This window comes from Enhydra lutris, unplaced genomic scaffold (genome assembly GCF_002288905.1).
Source record: "Enhydra lutris kenyoni isolate GAN:26980312 unplaced genomic scaffold, ASM228890v2 scaffoldscaffold5, whole genome shotgun sequence".
Taxonomy (NCBI): domain Eukaryota; kingdom Metazoa; phylum Chordata; class Mammalia; order Carnivora; family Mustelidae; genus Enhydra; species Enhydra lutris.
In genome coordinates, this window is record NW_019154089.1 from 1,608,468 (window position 1) to 1,624,724 (window position 16,257).

At 53.6% G+C, this 16,257-nt stretch overlaps 2 protein-coding genes across 2 annotated transcripts; both read left to right on the plus strand.

Annotated features, from left to right (window-relative positions):
- The first annotated feature begins 1,860 nt into the window (after window positions 1-1,860).
- LOC111141112 (marginal zone B and B1 cell specific protein) lies at window positions 1,861-3,988 on the plus strand. The gene is made up of 4 exons (XM_022493451.1): window positions 1,861-2,103; window positions 2,893-3,020; window positions 3,392-3,502; window positions 3,601-3,988. The coding sequence occupies exons 1-4, from the start codon at window positions 1,930-1,932 to the stop codon at window positions 3,755-3,757; spliced, it is 570 nt and encodes a 189-aa protein (XP_022349159.1). The 5' UTR covers window positions 1,861-1,929; the 3' UTR covers window positions 3,758-3,988.
- Window positions 3,989-6,893: 2,905 nt separating this feature from the next.
- On the plus strand, window positions 6,894-15,544 carry LOC111140950 (solute carrier family 23 member 1). Its single transcript, XM_022493223.1, has 14 exons — window positions 6,894-7,053; window positions 7,672-7,806; window positions 8,253-8,410; window positions 9,146-9,234; window positions 9,362-9,429; window positions 9,610-9,791; window positions 9,903-10,023; window positions 10,292-10,448; window positions 10,756-10,903; window positions 11,456-11,561; window positions 11,765-11,894; window positions 11,996-12,139; window positions 12,597-12,692; window positions 15,185-15,544. Exons 1-14 carry the CDS (start codon window positions 7,018-7,020, stop codon window positions 15,430-15,432), a joined length of 1,818 nt encoding a protein of 605 aa, XP_022348931.1. The 5' UTR covers window positions 6,894-7,017; the 3' UTR covers window positions 15,433-15,544.
- The last annotated feature ends 713 nt before the right edge of the window (window positions 15,545-16,257 follow it).

The following is a 16,257-nucleotide window of genomic DNA, read 5'->3' on the forward strand; positions in this document are numbered from 1 at the left end:
AAAGTGAGGCATCTTAGGAGTTGTTCCTAGGAGCTGACTTGAGGGCGTGTTGGGAGTTCACTGAGGGCAACAAGAAAGAGGCTCAGCAGAGGATGGGGCTGCCCACGGAGGTGGTGAGCTGTCTGTCCCTCCCTGAAGGTGGACCCAGCTGAGGAGGAACAGGCTGGTGAGCGCTGGTGGGATGGAGGGAGGACTGTGACTAGCAACTCTGTTACTGTTTGAAAGAGGCTCTGAGCCTTGGCCTGGGAGGCTGTGTGGGAAAGTGGCCAGTACAGCCCCCAGGCCAGGCTGGATCTGAGAAAGTGAGCTTCGGGGACAGCAAGTGGAGATGGAGCAGGGATGTCATATGGAAGGGGCTGTAGAGGGTCAGCCTGGGGACGGGGCTTGAGTGGGGAGGCAGTGGTAGTCTCCAGCTGGGAGCCCCACTTCTAATCCTCCCCTCAACCTCAGCATCTGACTTGGCCTCTCTAAGCCCTCAGAGCTGAGCGGGCGCATCCTGGGGCCAAGAGTGGAGGTTTAAGCCATTCCCACCCAGGGTGGGGGACAGATGAAGTGAATCATCAGGAAGGACTTACAAGCAGGAAGGATGGTTAAGCCTCTCAACCCCTCTGCGTGTAGTGGAGGGTGGGTTAGGGCTAGGGCAGCAGAAAGGATGCCATGGGGGTGGGGAGCAGGGCAGAGAGACTTGGAGCCCTCAGCTGGTTCTACTCCCTTGGTAACAGATGTGGCAACTGTGCCCAGAGAAGGCCTGGCTTGGGAGGCTGGTCACAGCAAGGAAGGAACAGAACCCAGAGCCTATGTTCTAATTGCATTGAGATTGCTAGAGCCTCTGAGGAGTGCTGAGAGAGATGCATGGGGTAGGGGGTGCTCTGCGGGGGGGGGGGGGGGGTCTGTGTGTAGTTCTGAGCTTGAAGTGGTGGGGCCTTGTTGAACTGATATGTGATGTGATGAGTTTGGGGAAGAACAGTTCCTATTAGAAGCAGTTGTTAGGGATGGAGATTGATGCCTTACCTAAATTCTAGGCCTCTGGGCGGTCTTGGTCCCAGGAAGTTCTGCCTCCCTGCCTGGGGCTGGAAGCTGACTGGGAAGCTGTGAATCAGAATAAACCTGAACAACTTCTCATGGCCAGAGATGTTGGTTCTGATGGCCCGGAGGGCCCGGCGTCCCTCCTGCTCCCCTCCCCTCATCCCGTGTGCAATAAATCACTGACCCAATGAGCCATGATCCTTGGAACAGCTGGTGTAAGTTGTCTGATTTCTGACTTCCTGCTGCGACCTCTGACACCCCCTGTGACGCTCTTCCATGCCTGGGTATGGCCTGGGTGGAGGGAGCCCTAGTTGCCCAGGAAAGGGGCCCTGTATGTCTTTCATGCATCATGGCATCCTTGAGTCTGCAAACTTGCCTCCCAGGAGAGAGACCTAGGCTGGCAACCACGCCTGAGACCTCATTCTCCCTGGTGGCTGGGTGGCCAGTGGGCTTTGGGGTCAGTCAGGCTCAGGTTCTAACTTCAGTATGGCCCTTCTAAGCTGTATGGTCTTGGATTCATCACTTCTCTCTGAGCCTCCATGTGCTCATAAAATTGACACTAACACACCACCTCTCCCCTCGGTACTCAGTACAGCGCCCACCGAGTGGCCAGATCCCAGGACATGGGAGGGGTCACCCCCCCCATGTGTCCTGGCCCAGGCCCAGCCGCCCTCCTTATGTCACCGGAAAATGGGGCTGAGTTGGTGGCAGCGGGGATCCCAGTAGAGGAGGTGTACACGTGGCATCTCTAGGGCCCTGGGGGAAGGAAGAGGTGGGAAGGGTGAGGTGTTGGTTCCTCATTGGTCTGGGTTAGGCTTTCCGGGGTGGCCCCCACTGCACACAGGCACACACACACCTGCGCCCCAACCGTAGCCCAGGCTTATTGAGCCAGCTCCGCTGACCATGATGCTGTCTCTGCCGCTGATACTGCTGCTGGGAGCCTGGGCCATCCCAGGGGGCTTTGGGGACAGGGACCCACTCACAGCCACGGCCCCACAGCTAGACGATGAGGAGAAGTACTCAGCTCACATGCCTGCTCACCTGCGCTGTGATGCCTGCAGGGCAGTGGTCTACCAGGTAAGTACCTACCCCCTGCAGTTCCCTGGACCCTGTCCAGGTCCCTCCTGAAGCCAGGCCCCTCCATCTACCTCTGATCCTACCACTGGCCTTTGATTTCCAAACCCCTACCCCGGGCCCTGAGTTGGACTTAGCTTTCCATGACATTGCCAACTGCACGTCACCCAAACCTCCATGCCTCAGTTTACCCATCTCTCAGCCCAACAGAGAGCAAATAATATGGGACATCCCACAGTATCTTGAGACCCCAGGAGTCGCTTGCTTGTCCTCTCTAACTCCTCCCTCTCCGGGCTTATCCTTGGGTCTGGACCCCTTCCCTGGAGGAGAGCACGGGTGTGTATGTACACGTGTGCACATGGGTTGAGCGCATGAATACATGCATGAGTGTGCCTTGAGTTCACAAAGAAACCCATCAAGCATGCCTGACTACCTCTGTTGGGGGAGGGAAGGCTATGAGTACACGTGACATTGAAGACTCTGGTTTTCTGTTTTGTTTTTTTTTTTCCTTTCCTTGTTCTTACGGTTTAAAATAGCATGGCTGATGGGCAGGTATGCCCTGGGGAAGGAGCCCCAGTGCTTAGGCCTAACTTCCCACCGCAGTGTTTCCTACCCACCCAGCCCATCTCAGGGAAGTGGATCCTACTTTAGCAGACCCAGTCCCAACTTTCAGAACCTGGGGGAAACTCTCCCTGCCACCTCACTCTCTCCTGGAGACACAGGCTCCTGTCTGACCCTCCCCTGCCATTGAGCAGTCCTGGAGCCTTTGCTCTCAGCCTCTCCTTGTTCTAGATGTGGCAATATTTGGCAAAGGCAGAGGCCAAGCTTCATACCCCAGACTCAGGGGGGCAGCGGCGGGAGCTGAGTGAGTCTGTATACACAGATGTCCTGGACCAGAGCTGCACCCAGACCTGGCAGGGGTGAGTCAAGAATCTGGCCCCTACCACCCTCCTCTAGGGGTAGAGCTGATGGGTAGATGTTCCCACTCTCCCACTCACACCAGACACACACTCCACTAAGGCTTTATAAAGTCCAGGGTAGGGAGCTGGCTGGGATGAAGTCTGAGTTCTGGAGCTGAGTGCAAGTAGAATGCTACGTGGCCAGGGGACAATGTTGCTGTGGGACCTTGCGCCAGGGACTCTCTCTGGTTCTCAGTTTTCCCTCAGGGAGGATCAGAATCTGGGCTCTGAATTCAGCAAATGCCCCATGTGCCCAGTTTCATGTGGAGTTGTATCCCTTGCGGGCAGGGCTCCCACTAATACTGTATCCCTCTCCTTCCTGCTGCTTCCAGCTATGGGATCCGAGAAGTGAACCAGGTGAAACGTCTCACAGGCCCAGGACTCAGCAAGGGGCCAGAGCCAACCATCAGTGTGATGATCACAGGGGGCCCCTGGCCCACCAGGTGATGATAGGAGTGTGGGGGTGGGATGGAGACCTTGGAGCCTTGATCACCCCCCTGAGGGGCAGGCAGGGTCTGAAGCTTCTGTCGGGCTCCCCTAGGCTCTCCACGACATGTTTGCACTACCTGGGGGAGTTTGGAGAAGACCAGATCTATGAAGCCCACCAACAAGGCCCCTCAGCTCTGGAGACATTGCTGTGTGGAGGACCCGAAGGGGCCTGCTCGGAAGAGGCGACTATTACAAGGACAGAGCTCTAGTCTGACTCCTTACCCTTCCTGGTCAGCCCCTGAAGACAGCTGGGGCATCCTCTAGATCTGCTCCACTCTTTTCAGCAGGCTGCCCTGGAGGGCAGGAAGGCCATGCTTTTCTGTGCTGCCATGGCCCCTCCCTCCTCCAGCTTCAGGACACGGGGGCCATGTGTGTGTGTCGGGGGTGGGGTGGGGGGAAGGCCTTACCCTCTGGACTCGAATAAAACCCAGTGACCTTGATGCCTTGATTTCTTCTCTCTGCATCAGGTGCTTGTTGGGGGGAGTGCCTGGGTGGCTCAGCAGGTTGAAGCCTCTGCCTTCGGCTCAGGTCATCATCCCAGGGTCCTGGGATCGAGTCCTGCATTGGGCTCTCTGCTCAGCAGAGAGCCTGCTTCCCTTCCTCTCTCTCTGCCTGCCTCTCTGCCTACTTGTGATCTCTGTCTGTCGAATAAATAAACAAAATCCTAAAAAAAAAAAAAGGTGCTTGTGGAGCTGGGAAGACAGACATTGGCTTTTCTGCTGATGTTGTACCTAGAGAGGGCCAAAAACACTTCCCCACAATCTAGAGGTAGGTGAGATGTGTCATGGCTGGAAATGGTAGTGAGCTGTCAAAGGCATATAGGACTAATTACATGAATGGTGAAATTCCAAATCCATCAAGAAAGAAAAGAAAAACCAAGGCTACCTTATAGACATGCCTACTCAGCCACTACATGCTCTCTGGGCCCCTCCCTGAACACTAGTCTAACTGGGTCTATTCCCAGTAGCCGCTCAATTCCTGGATTCTACCTCTGACCCCAGCTGGCAGGGTTAGGCCCTAGGTGTCTGCCTGGGACTGGGCATGGCAGGGTTCCTGAAAGGAGCTGGATTCAGTATCTTGGCTCTCAGTCCTGCTCTCCCCAGAAATTCTTTTGACCTGGGACCTTTCCTTAGCAATGGAGGAAAGCGCCCCACCTAGGCCCTGCCTGAGAATGGGAAGCTGTGGGCAGGCCATGCTGTAACTTCTCGCTTCCTTATTATCTCCCTGATCTGCTGAAGCCCTGGCAGGTGGACAGAGCAGACACTCTAATCCTCAGCTGACAGACACTGAAACTGAGGCTTAGAAAATGAAAGCGGGGGCGCCTGGGTGGCTCCGTCAGTTAAGCATCCGACTCTTGATCTAGGCTCAGGTCATGATCTCGGGGTTGTGAGATTGAGCCCCAAGACAGACTCGGCGCTGAGGGTGGAGTCTGCTTAAGATTCTCTCCCCGTCCCTCTCCCTCTGCCTCCCCCAAAACTTGCGAGTGTGTGAGCTCTCTCTCTCTCAAAGAAAAAAGATAAGAGGCGCTCAGGCCAAGTCCTAGCCTGAGCTAGGGGATTCAGATTCTGGGGTAGAGGCAGATCATTGCTAGAGAAATAGGAGTGCTCCAGGCAGGCCCTAACCCCTCCAATGTCTGTGAGCTGTACGGCAGCCTGGCCTCCTTCATTCCATTACCTGCTCCCTCTCTGCCGGAGGCCCCTCCTCCCTGACCTTCACCCCAGGAGAGAACCCCTTTTCATCAGGAAGAGAGCCAGGGCCCATGGAGCCTGCTGAGCTGTCAGTCGTATCGGGTGTGGAGATGGGAGCCTGTGACACGGATCTGTGTGGCTCTGTGTTATATGGAGGGATTTAGACACAACTGTAGGTCAGTCTGGGTGCTGTGGTCCATTTGTTTGTGTATCTGAAACCATGTGCAGTGTAGCTGCCTCGTCTCTATGTGGATGGTATGGGGCTTAGGTTGAATTGAATGTCCATGGGACTGTGCACTTAAGTGTAAGGGGTGGGGCTCTGCCTCCACAGGCCCCTGGGGAGTACTGGGGTGGAGAGAGGTGGAGAGGAAATGCTAAGGAGCAGTTTCAAAGCTTCGAACTGGTCAGACAACTTTGGGACACCTGGGAGCAGGAGCCAAGGAAGCAGAGCAGGAGCTAAGCAGACGATAGGCAGCAGGAGCTAGGGGAAGAGTTGGAGGCTGGACAGGCGGACAGATCCACAGCTGTAGCATGAAGCTGCTGCCCAGCTGGAGAGCCCGGCTGCCTGAGGGCCTGTGGAGCAGGGCCTGGCCGTGGGCCCAACAACCCAGAAGTAGGTGGGCCCTGGGGGGCTGGACCTGGGGCAGCACAGTGGGGAGCAGAACCAGGAACCTTAGGCCCAATCCTCACCAACTGAGGAGCTCCAGCTCCTCAGACCCTCCCCAAGTCCCTTCAGCCAGCTCTGGCCCCCATGGCCAGGCCAGTGGGCCTTCCAGGAGGACAAGACAGGCTGAGTCCAGGGCAGGCTTCAGCGGCCGTGGGACAGGCACTCACATGGGGCCCAGTGCTTAGAAAGGTTTGGTTTGATTTGGTTTAATACTCTGCTGTATCAAAATTCATAATACTAAAAAAAAAAAAAAATTCGTAATACTTTTGGAATGGGGGCCCCAAATTTTCGTTTTGCACCGGGTCCTGTACGTTAGGCAGCCAGTCCTGACTTGGGAGGGTGGGGAGGGAGTCATCCTGACACAGGGAACAGACAAGGCTGGGCCAGCCTGGGCAGCTTCTCCTCCAGTGGCGCATCTGTTTTGTGCCTCTGTGACACTGAGGGGTTTGTGGCCATATGGGAAAGGCAGCCCTTTTCTGAATCCAATGGCTGATTTATAGCATGAACTCAGGAGTTCAGGTTAACCTGAGTTTTAGGAATGATGTTCTAAAATCTTGCTACTTATGTGACCTCGGTCAGATCACATCTCCCGAGATCTGTTTCCTCAGCAGTAAAAGAGCTTAACGTCGCCCAGTGCCTGGAGTTCAACCCGGGAATACATTTGGCAGGCAGTCATTCCTCATTAAGAAACGTGATTTTGATGATGATAATCATTAACTTGTTATTAAAAGTGGGGAAGAGTCTCATTCAGAGTGTGACTTATTAAGGTTACTACCATTCTCTTCCCTGTCACCTGGGGCTTGGTGAACCGTCCGCTCCTCATCTGTACCCTGACCCTCTCTTGGAAACAACAGGTCCCATGCCCAGGCTCAGGTGCTGGCAGGGAAGGGCGCATGCTCAGGAGAGAAATGTGACCGAGGCTTGGGTGGCCTTTACCACTAGGGCTGGAGTTAATACTTTATCTCTGCTCAGGTCTGCCTTTCGCAATCAGAGCTGGGAATCTGGTTACAGATTTACTTCGAACAATGTCTGATGTGTGGACTAAAGTCCTCCTTGGCCTTTGTAAAGCCATCCCCTCTTTTCCTCAGGAAGTGCTCACAGCTGTGCCCCAAAGATGAGGGCCCAGGAGAACCTGGAGGGCCGGACACAGGTGCTGGGGAACGGGTGGGAGCTGGGTGGGGGCAGGGTTGGGTGGGGGCTAGAGGGCCTGCTCGTACCTTCCCCCTGGGAAGGCAGAGACACAAGTTCTGATGAACTTGATTGAGAGTGACTATCCCAAGCTGAAAGTAGTAGTTGGGGGATGGGGGGGGGGGGGCAGTGAAGGTGCAGGAGTCATCAGCTTTGAGATGGGCTGACTCCAACTTGAGGGCCAGCAAGGACCACCCACCCCACACCCAGGGCAACCCCAAAGACCTTCCAGTGGCAAGGGTGGGACCTGTTAACGGACTTCAGCCCTCTTGCCCCCTCTCCTGTTGGCTGTTGAGGCCTGCTGACTTAGGGGCCCATTCCCTTGGCTGGAATGCTCTGGTCCCAAGGCCTCCAGGAGCCAGCACAGAGGACTTATCCCTGCACAAAGGAATGTGAGGAGGGAGTTAGGGGTAGTCAGGCTGAGAGACAGCTGGGTGGATGAACCGTGAGGGAGGGTGGGGCTCGAACGCCTTACTGAGCATCTGACAGGCCACTCAGGCCATCTGATTGATTTTGGGGCAGCATGAACCTGGCTGGTCCCTGTCACTCCACCCTGAGTTACTTCTCTCTGCTGCCCTAGCATGAGTCCCTGGGCTCTGCAGGGAACTCCGAGAGGGATCCCACAGAGTCCCTGCCCAGAGAGCCCAAGTTTGACATGTTGTACAAGATCGAGGATGTGCCACCCTGGTACCTGTGTATTCTGCTGGGCTTCCAGGTGGGTTTCCCCACAGGGCCTCCCCACCCCAATTCTGCATGCTCCCCAGGATCCTAGCCCGCTTCCTGGCCAAGTTTATCTTGGGTAACAGAAAGAGAAACTTAACAGTTTCAACAGCTGTGACTGTCCCAAGCTGGCATGGGGAGGGGGTTTCTGATGGGGCCTGAGAGATCTTCCCTGGGAATATGTGTCACCTGCCAGGCAGAATGTCAGTCACCAGGGGAGAGGACCCATTCCACAGAAGCCACAGGAATATTTGGGGGTGAATTAGTACCCCAAAGAGAGAGGTGAACGGTAGCTCTCTGGGAATCCTTATATGAGTCTTAGACCCGGGTGAGCACCTTGCCAGGGGCAGTGTGGGTTCAGGCCCCCTGAGGCAGGTGTGAGGATAGCTGTGGTCTCCCTGGTTCCCAGGGAGCTGCCTCACGCACTCTCCCTGCACCTAGCATTACTTGACATGCTTCAGTGGCACCATTGCTGTGCCCTTCCTCCTGGCTGAGGCACTGTGTGTGGGCCGGGACCAGCACATGGTCAGCCAGCTCATCGGGACAATCTTCACCTGCGTGGGCATCACCACCCTCATCCAGACCACACTGGGAATCCGGTAAGCTGCCCCGCCCCTGCCCCGCACCCCACTGTGAAAACACACACAGCAGGAGCAGGTGGTTTCTCTTGAGGGCTCCTTTGGGGGCAGGGTGGGGGGCGAGAAAGGTGCTAAGTGCCCCCACCTGCTCCTCCTACTCCCAAGCCAGCCTTAGAGCGAGGCAGCTGGGATCCTACCTTGGGGCCCTAAGCCCCCCAAAGGCAAAGAGTTGGTGGGTTTAAAGGAATGTACCCTTAGCTGGGCTCTCCCTGTTAAGCCCTACTTTGGTAATGAGGACCACCCACTCCCAGCTTTTAGGTTCTTTGTGGGCCTTTTCAACAGCCCATCCTCCTGGGGGCCCCCTGTCCCCGAGCTCACAGCTCAAGGTCTGGGTGGCCAAAAGATGGTTGTGTGGTGGGAGGATGGAGGAAGGTTGTGAGTGGACCTTGGGAGCAAGAGCTGAGCTGTCTACTTCCTTGCACGTGGCTCCTCACAGTGCAGGAGCTGAGAAGGAAAGGGGGAAGCTTGTGGACCAGGGACTCCATTTGTTTTCTTCCTTGGGCCCCCAGAATTAATAGTCCTGCCTGGGGCTGCAGTGACTTCTCTCAGGTCTGCCCTGTCCCTTGTCCATCTGTGTCTGCTTCTGGGTATGATTCTGTCTCCTTCTCTTGGTGCCGCTCTTTCCCCATCTCTCCTGTCTCTGTGTCCTTGCCCACCCCTGACCCCATCCCTGCCGCTCTGTGCCTCTCTGTCCAGGCTGCCGTTGTTCCAGGCCAGCGCCTTTGCATTTCTGGTCCCAGCCAAAGCCATCCTGGCCCTGGAGAGATGGAAATGCCCCCCAGAAGGTGGGCACACTTCTGGGGGCTATGTTGGAAAGGAGAGGCTCAGGATCACTGAGGTGCATTCATGGCAGCATCTTCTCTTTCTCTCTCTGTTCCCTGGCCATGTGTGTGTTCCTGTCTCTGCTCCCAGAGGATATCTACGGTAACTGGAGTCTTCCCCTGAACACCTCTCATATTTGGCACCCACGGATACGAGAGGTGGGTTTGCACCTGGGGTAGAAGAGACCTGGACCTGAGGAGGGGGCTAGATGGGAGAGGAGCCACTGCTGATTTGGAGGATTCAAGGTGGTGGTCCAGGAGCTTTTTTTTTTTTTTTTTTTTTTTTTTTTAATGTAGAGGAGATAGCCTCTATGTTATAGCTGGTCTTTGCTTTTCTAGGTCCAGGGTGCAATCATAGTGTCCAGCACGGTGGAGGTGGTGATCGGGCTGATGGGGCTGCCTGGGGCCCTGCTCAGCTACATAGGACCTCTCACGGTCACCCCCACTGTCTCCCTCATTGGCCTGTCTGTCTTCCAAGCTGCTGGTGACCGAGCTGGTTCCCACTGGGGCATCTCAGCTTGGTGAGCAGACACCAGGCCTGATCCTTGTCCAGCCTTAGCCCTTTCACCCCCTTCACGTCCTGTCCCTAGCCCAGCCTACCAGCCATCTTTCCTTTGTGCTTCTGCCCCCAGTTCCATTCTCCTGATCATCCTCTTCTCCCAGTACCTGCGTAACCTCACCTTCCTGCTGCCTATCTACCGCTGGGGCAAGGGCCTGACTCTCTTCCGCATCCAGATCTTCAAGATGTTTCCAGTGAGTGAGGAGATGACAGGCGGCTTGGGGCTGGGACTAGGGCAGGGGCTGGACTTGTGTCCAGGGCAAAGGTTGGGGGGCAGGTCCAGGACAGCAAAGGAGCTAGAGCCAGAGCACAGACGAGGTCCCAGTCAGGGGCCAGAGCAGGGATGGGGGCCCAGGCCTGAGCTAGGGCAGGGGCGGAGGCTAGGGTTGAGGTAGGGGCTGGTTACCCCTGGACCAAGACCTCCCAGACCCTCAGTGCTCTCCTCACCCCACCCCACTTCAGATTGTGCTGGCCATCATGACCATGTGGCTGCTCTGCTACATCCTGACCCTGACAAACGTGCTGCCCTCAGACCCCACAGCTTATGGCTTCCAGGCGCGGACAGATGCACGAGGGGACATCATGGCTATTGCACCCTGGATCCGCATTCCCTACCCCTGTGAGCCACCCCACCTGGCCCCCTCTGCCTCCAGCTGAGACCATCTAAGGGGCCCCTGATGACACCAATCCAGTTGACGACATAATGAGCATTAGGTGCACATTTCTAGTGTGCCAGAGTGTTTTCCTCAAAGCCTCACTCCAGCTTCACAACTCTGAGGGATCCCAAATGAGCTCTCAGGACTGTCTAGCCCCCACCCCAGCTCGAGGTCCCTTCACCCCCCTCATCCCCCCACATACTGCCCAGTCCCTTCCCTGGCCCACCCAGCGGCACTGCATCCCCCCTCTCCTATCTCCTCCTGATCCAGGTCAGTGGGGCCTGCCCACAGTGACTGTGGCTGCTGTCCTGGGAATGTTCAGTGCCACACTGGCAGGCATCATCGAGTCCATCGGAGATTACTATGCTTGTGCCCGCCTGGCGGGTGCCCCACCCCCTCCTGTACATGCCATCAACAGGTATGGCCACCTGCCCTCTCCCGCATCTGATCCTCTCAGATGCGAGGGGCCACTCGGGAAGCAAATGCAGGGACATGGTGGAGACCCAAAAGTGTGAACTTGGTCAAGTACTAATACTTTCAAGACCTTGTTCTCCATACTTATGAAATGGGGATGCTCTCATCATTCAGTCTGAGTGCTTTGAGTCGCTGAGGTAATGAAGCCTAAGGGAAACTATTTGACAATCTTCAACGTGCCTGGCCCTCCATGTGCATTTTCCTATGCAGTCTACTAACTATTCTGAGACAGGTACCCTTATTATCCGCATTTTACAGACGAGGAAACAGAAGCCCAGAGTCACCTAAGGGAGTAAGTGCTAGGGCACTGGGACTAGTGCTTGGATGTGGGCTCTTGGCTCCCCGACCTACTTCTGGCCTGTAGTGGGGAGTACTACAGACAGACAGTTGCAGCTTATACTGTCCCCAAGAAGGCATGCAGCCTGCCCAGGGCGAGGGGAGGACACAAGCCAGGGCAGAGGCTGGACCAAGCCCCCAACTCACCCTTTCCTTATAGGGGTATCTTCACCGAAGGCATCTGCTGCATTATCGCAGGGCTGCTGGGCACAGGCAACGGGTCCACGTCGTCCAGCCCCAACATTGGCGTTCTGGGGATTACCAAGGTGCCACATGCCAGAGCCGCACAAAGTGCCCCCCCCCACCATTCCTGTACTGCAGCCCCACCCAACCTATGAGCCATCCAACCCCACAATGAGCCTGGGGCCCTTTCATGCGCTTTTGTGACAGGCCCTGCCTGCCTTCCCTCCGCAAGCTCAGCCTCCCAGGTCCGCTCCAGGGCCTAACCCTAGCCCCGGCTCCCATGCAGGTAGGCAGCCGGCGTGTGGTGCAGTACGGTGCGGGGATCATGCTCGTCCTGGGCACAAGTGGCAAGTTCACCGCCCTTTTTGCTTCACTCCCTGACCCCATACTGGGGGGTATGTTCTGCACCCTTTTTGGTGAGTGGTGTGTAGCCAGTGGGTGGGGGTGGGAGGCGCTCTGCGGTGGAGGAGCCCACCCTGCCTGTGGGGCAGCTCCAGCAGTTATCCTGCACCCTCAGGCATGATTACGGCTGTGGGGCTATCCAACTTGCAGTTCGTGGACATGAACTCCTCCCGCAACCTGTTCGTGCTCGGATTTTCCATGTTCTTCGGGCTCACGCTGCCCAATTACCTGGAGTCCAACCCTGGCACCATCAACACAGGTACCCCCACTAGTCAGAATGTCTGGGGGTGGGGGAGGTGTAGTGGGCTCTGGGCATGGGTCTTTCCCTCAAAGGCACTCTGCGACAGCCACAGATCCTGCCCAACCCTGGATGTGAAGCAGAAGCTGAGAAGTGAATGAGCAGCTGTCCTTTACTGAGACACTTTCTATGGACAGGCATGGAGCTTTACCTGTGCTCATTTAATATGTACAACAGTTCCTCAAGACAGATACTACTGTCCTGTCCACGTGACAGAGGAGGAAAGTGAGGCTCAGAGAAGTTAAATGATGTGTCCCAAGACAACAAACTTGGGATTATAGGTGTGAACGTTGGGATTTGTACCCTTTCATCTCCATGCCTGCTCAAAGAAGTCAACAAGCTGCACAACTGGGAACAAAGTCCCTGAGCTCTGTCTCCAGAAGCCAAGATGCCCACTGGCCCTTGGCCTATTCCACAGGCATTCCTGAAGTGGACCAGATTCTGACTGTGCTGCTGACCACAGAGATGTTCGTGGGTGGGTGCCTCGCTTTCATACTGGACAACACAGTGCCAGGTATGGGTCAGCCCTGGGAGAGACACACAAGACTAGGCTGGGCTCATCTGCACTCCAGCAGATGGCCCCACAACCACAAGTGTGGCCAGGACCCAGGCAATGAGGGCCCTGCAAAGAGAAGCAGGGCCACTTGGGCTAAAGAGACCACTGGCTGGACAGAGGCACAGAAATGCTCTACAGGTCTTGAAGAGGGTGGGTCTAGGGGAGTCATTCCCCAGCCCTGTGAGTTGTTTCCTCTCCATTTCTTGATAGCCACCAGGGGAAGGGTGCCTTTGGGAGCCTTTGCTTTCTTCCATTAGGCCAGATATAAATGAAGCATCAATCTGGGTGCTAAAACCCACTCCAAATATGCCAGCAACCCATCACGCTTGACTACTAGGAGAGCCCCTAACATTCTCTTTGGTATCAGGGTTTTCACAGGGATTGTGGGGGAAGGATACTTAGTGTGGGCCCCTGAGAACCCCTCCGGCCAATGTTTAGATGTCCTGCAAAATATAAAAACCAAATGCCACCAATTGTATTGAGTAATGAATTTTCCATGTTCTAATGAGTAACAAGCATAGTTAACATTTACCAAACATTTACTATGGGTCAGGCATGAAACTATGTCTCGCTTCACTCTCAAAAACCATCCTGTTAGGCAGAAACGATCAACACCATTTCGCAAGGAAACAGAATCACAGATGTTAAGTGACTCACCAACGTTCACAATGTTTGCAGATTTAAAAGGTCGCAAATCTGAGATTCTAACAAAGTCCATTGGATGCAGTCTATGGCTTGTGTCCCAGCCACTGCACCATACTGCCTCTGTTGGAGGGTTTCAGGGGAACTGGAAGACCAGGGAAAGCTCTGTGGAGGCAGAGGTTAAAAACTGCATCAGTCCAGGGAGATGAGGGATGGGAGCAGCAGGATGATGGTCCTCCATCCCTCACCACTTACCAGCCTAAACACAGCTGCAGGGTTGGAGCATGGGCAGGAAGGGCCTAGGTGCCATGGCCCTTTTAGGGATTTTAGCATCAGATGATGTGATAACTCTTGGTAGCAGCTACCCCAAGGACTAATGGGAGGTACCTGCCCCTCCCCATTCAGAGAAAGCCAGGCTGCGGACCAGAGGTAAAGAAGTGGCAGCCTCAATGCCCAGGGAATATGGGGAGATGGAAGGCCTCAGGTGGACAGCTGTATACAGAGGGGCTTCTTTGTGATCTGGATAGCTGGATTAAGCTACCCAGATGTTAACAGCCTCAGACTGCATGAGGTCCTCACATCCCCATCCTTCAACCCAACTGCCTATCAGCAACCATCTCTTCCAGGGATCATTATATGTTGTGCTACAAAATCCTCAGTAGTCCTTCAATGTACATTGATGAATCTGAAGCTTGAGTGGTCAAATCACTTGCCTAAGGTCACGCAACCTGAATTCACACCCAGGTCTGGCCAAATCAGAATTCCTTAATTATGGAATCACATATTTTCTTCTGTGTGATGGCATTTTGCTGATGGGCCGCTTTGCATTTGCTCTTTCCCCATCTACAACCCAAACTTAGAAGGGCAAATTAGCTCAGCAAATGCTAGTGGGGCTAGTAGAACCCCCCCTTCCTCTAGATTTACACTGCATCATTCTTCTTCCACCCCAGTCCTCTTGTGAAAACCTGAGACCTCAGGCACCCCTCCCCTACCTCCTGAGGGAGCATTCCCCTAGATGTAAATAATCTTTTGTGTATCCATACTACCAACAAAGATTTTACTTGGCTTGACTCTGAGGTTTGTATTATAAAAATGAGTTTATTTTCCAAATATGGATTCCTAATATTGAATATTAATACTGATTATAGTGTTTCTCAATAGCCCTCCTTGACCCCAAAGCAGACTGGGCACTATTGGTCCTCATCAGCTTAGCACATACTATCCCCATACTAGAGATGTTAAGTTGCCAATTAACCTTTCTGCCTGTTTCTTCATAAAAATATGTATAATAGTGCCTGTATACCTTCCACAGTTATGTTTTTTATTTATTTATTTATTTTTTATTCATTTGACAGAGAGAGAGATCACAAGTAGGCAGAGAGGCAGGCAGAGAGAGAGGGAAGCAGGCTCACCGCTGAGCAGAGAGCCCGATGCGGGCTCAATCCCAGGACCCTGAGATCATGACCTGAGCCGAAGGCAGAGGCTTAACCCACTGAGCCACCCAGGTGCCCCCACAGTTATGTTTTGAAGAAATGAGATGATGAAATTAAAGCACTTAGCACAGAGCCTGGCACACTACAGATACACAATAGATACTAATTAGAATCAGTATTACTTTTAGGGTTTCCTAGAGTTCTGACCATGTTAAGATCTGAGAAATCATGGATTCAGTAACCTTCCAGTCCCAGAAAATACTTGAGAATGAAGACAATAGATTCCAGAAATCTGTCTCAGGACTAGGTTATGGAGGTATGGAACGGAGATAGTGGAGGGCTGCTGGCCCTGACAACCTCACTGTTCTATTTCAGGGAGCCTAGAAGAACGAGGTCTGATACAGTGGAAAGCTGGGGCCCATGCCAACAGTGAGATGTCCACCAGCCTCAAGAGCTATGACTTCCCCATTGGGATGAACATTGTAAAAAGGATTGCCTTTCTGAAATACATTCCTATCTGCCCAGTCTTCAAAGGATTTTCTTCAAGGTCGAAAACCCAGCCTCCAGTTTCAGAAGACATTCCAGAAAATATACAAACTGGATCTGCATGCACCAAAGTCTAAAAAATTACTCCTAGTAAAGGTAGGATGTGTGTTAAGACTGTCTTTTGTAGGAGGGTTAAAAAAAAAAAACAAACCACAATATTTTTATACTTTAACCAAAGAAAAACAAAACTACTCAGCTTCTATTTTTGTGACCTATTTGACTGTCTTTAAGGGAAAGGTACACTGTGTAAAACGTCAATATACAGATTTTGAGTGCAATTCCTTAACCATTTCATAATGAGAGTAGAACTTTCCAACTGGTGTGGGTCACTAAGAGGTTACAAGTATGCTGACGTATTGACCCCTTTAGCCTTCTGGGTGTCTATGCAGGAAATGAGTCAACTTCAGCCCTTGAGCCATAAACTCTAGCCACAGGTAGCCCCATCTGTGTACTCCAGTATGCTAAAAACAAAACAGAACCCAAAAGCCCATAACACTTTATGACATGAAATAGGTTGAGAAATACACTGCACAAAACAGGAAACTTTCTCTCATATATGCTGCCTTGTTTCAGTAGTGATAACATAAAAATCCCTAAAATCGTAACAGGATGACTTCAATTACCCTAAAACTATGCCACATGGGCGTGATGGGATGATCTGTCCAAAGTGCTTCAAAATGGAATAGCTGATGCTCTCAAACTTTCCATCTCTACCTGTAATGCAGATGCCTGACTCTCCAGTTAAACAGCTAAGTAGTTTTAATGTGCAGTTTCCCTAAAAAATCAAGAAAAGTTCCAACAGGGCACCTGGGTGGCTCAGTGGGTTAAGCCCCTGACTTTGGCTCAGTTCATGATCTCAGGGTCCTGGAATTGAGTTCCGCACCGGGCTCTCTGCTCAGCAG

What these genes read in the sequence shown, in the direction of transcription:
- LOC111140950 (XM_022493223.1), top strand. Translation starts at nt 7,018, where the DNA reads ATGAGGGCCCAGGAGAACCTGGAGGGCCGGACACAG. An exon ending in CACTGGGGCATCTCAGCTTG is followed by an intron (nt 9,792 to 9,902) that starts GTGAGCAGACAC and finishes TTCTGCCCCCAG; the next exon opens with TTCCATTCTCCTGATCATCC. An exon ending in TATGTTCTGCACCCTTTTTG is followed by an intron (nt 11,895 to 11,995) that starts GTGAGTGGTGTG and finishes CTGCACCCTCAG; the next exon opens with GCATGATTACGGCTGTGGGG.
- LOC111141112 (XM_022493451.1), top strand. Translation starts at nt 1,930, where the DNA reads ATGATGCTGTCTCTGCCGCTGATACTGCTGCTGGGAGCCTGGGCCATC. An exon ending in GCAGGGCAGTGGTCTACCAG is followed by an intron (nt 2,104 to 2,892) that starts GTAAGTACCTAC and finishes TCCTTGTTCTAG; the next exon opens with ATGTGGCAATATTTGGCAAA. An exon ending in TGCACCCAGACCTGGCAGGG is followed by an intron (nt 3,021 to 3,391) that starts GTGAGTCAAGAA and finishes TGCTGCTTCCAG; the next exon opens with CTATGGGATCCGAGAAGTGA.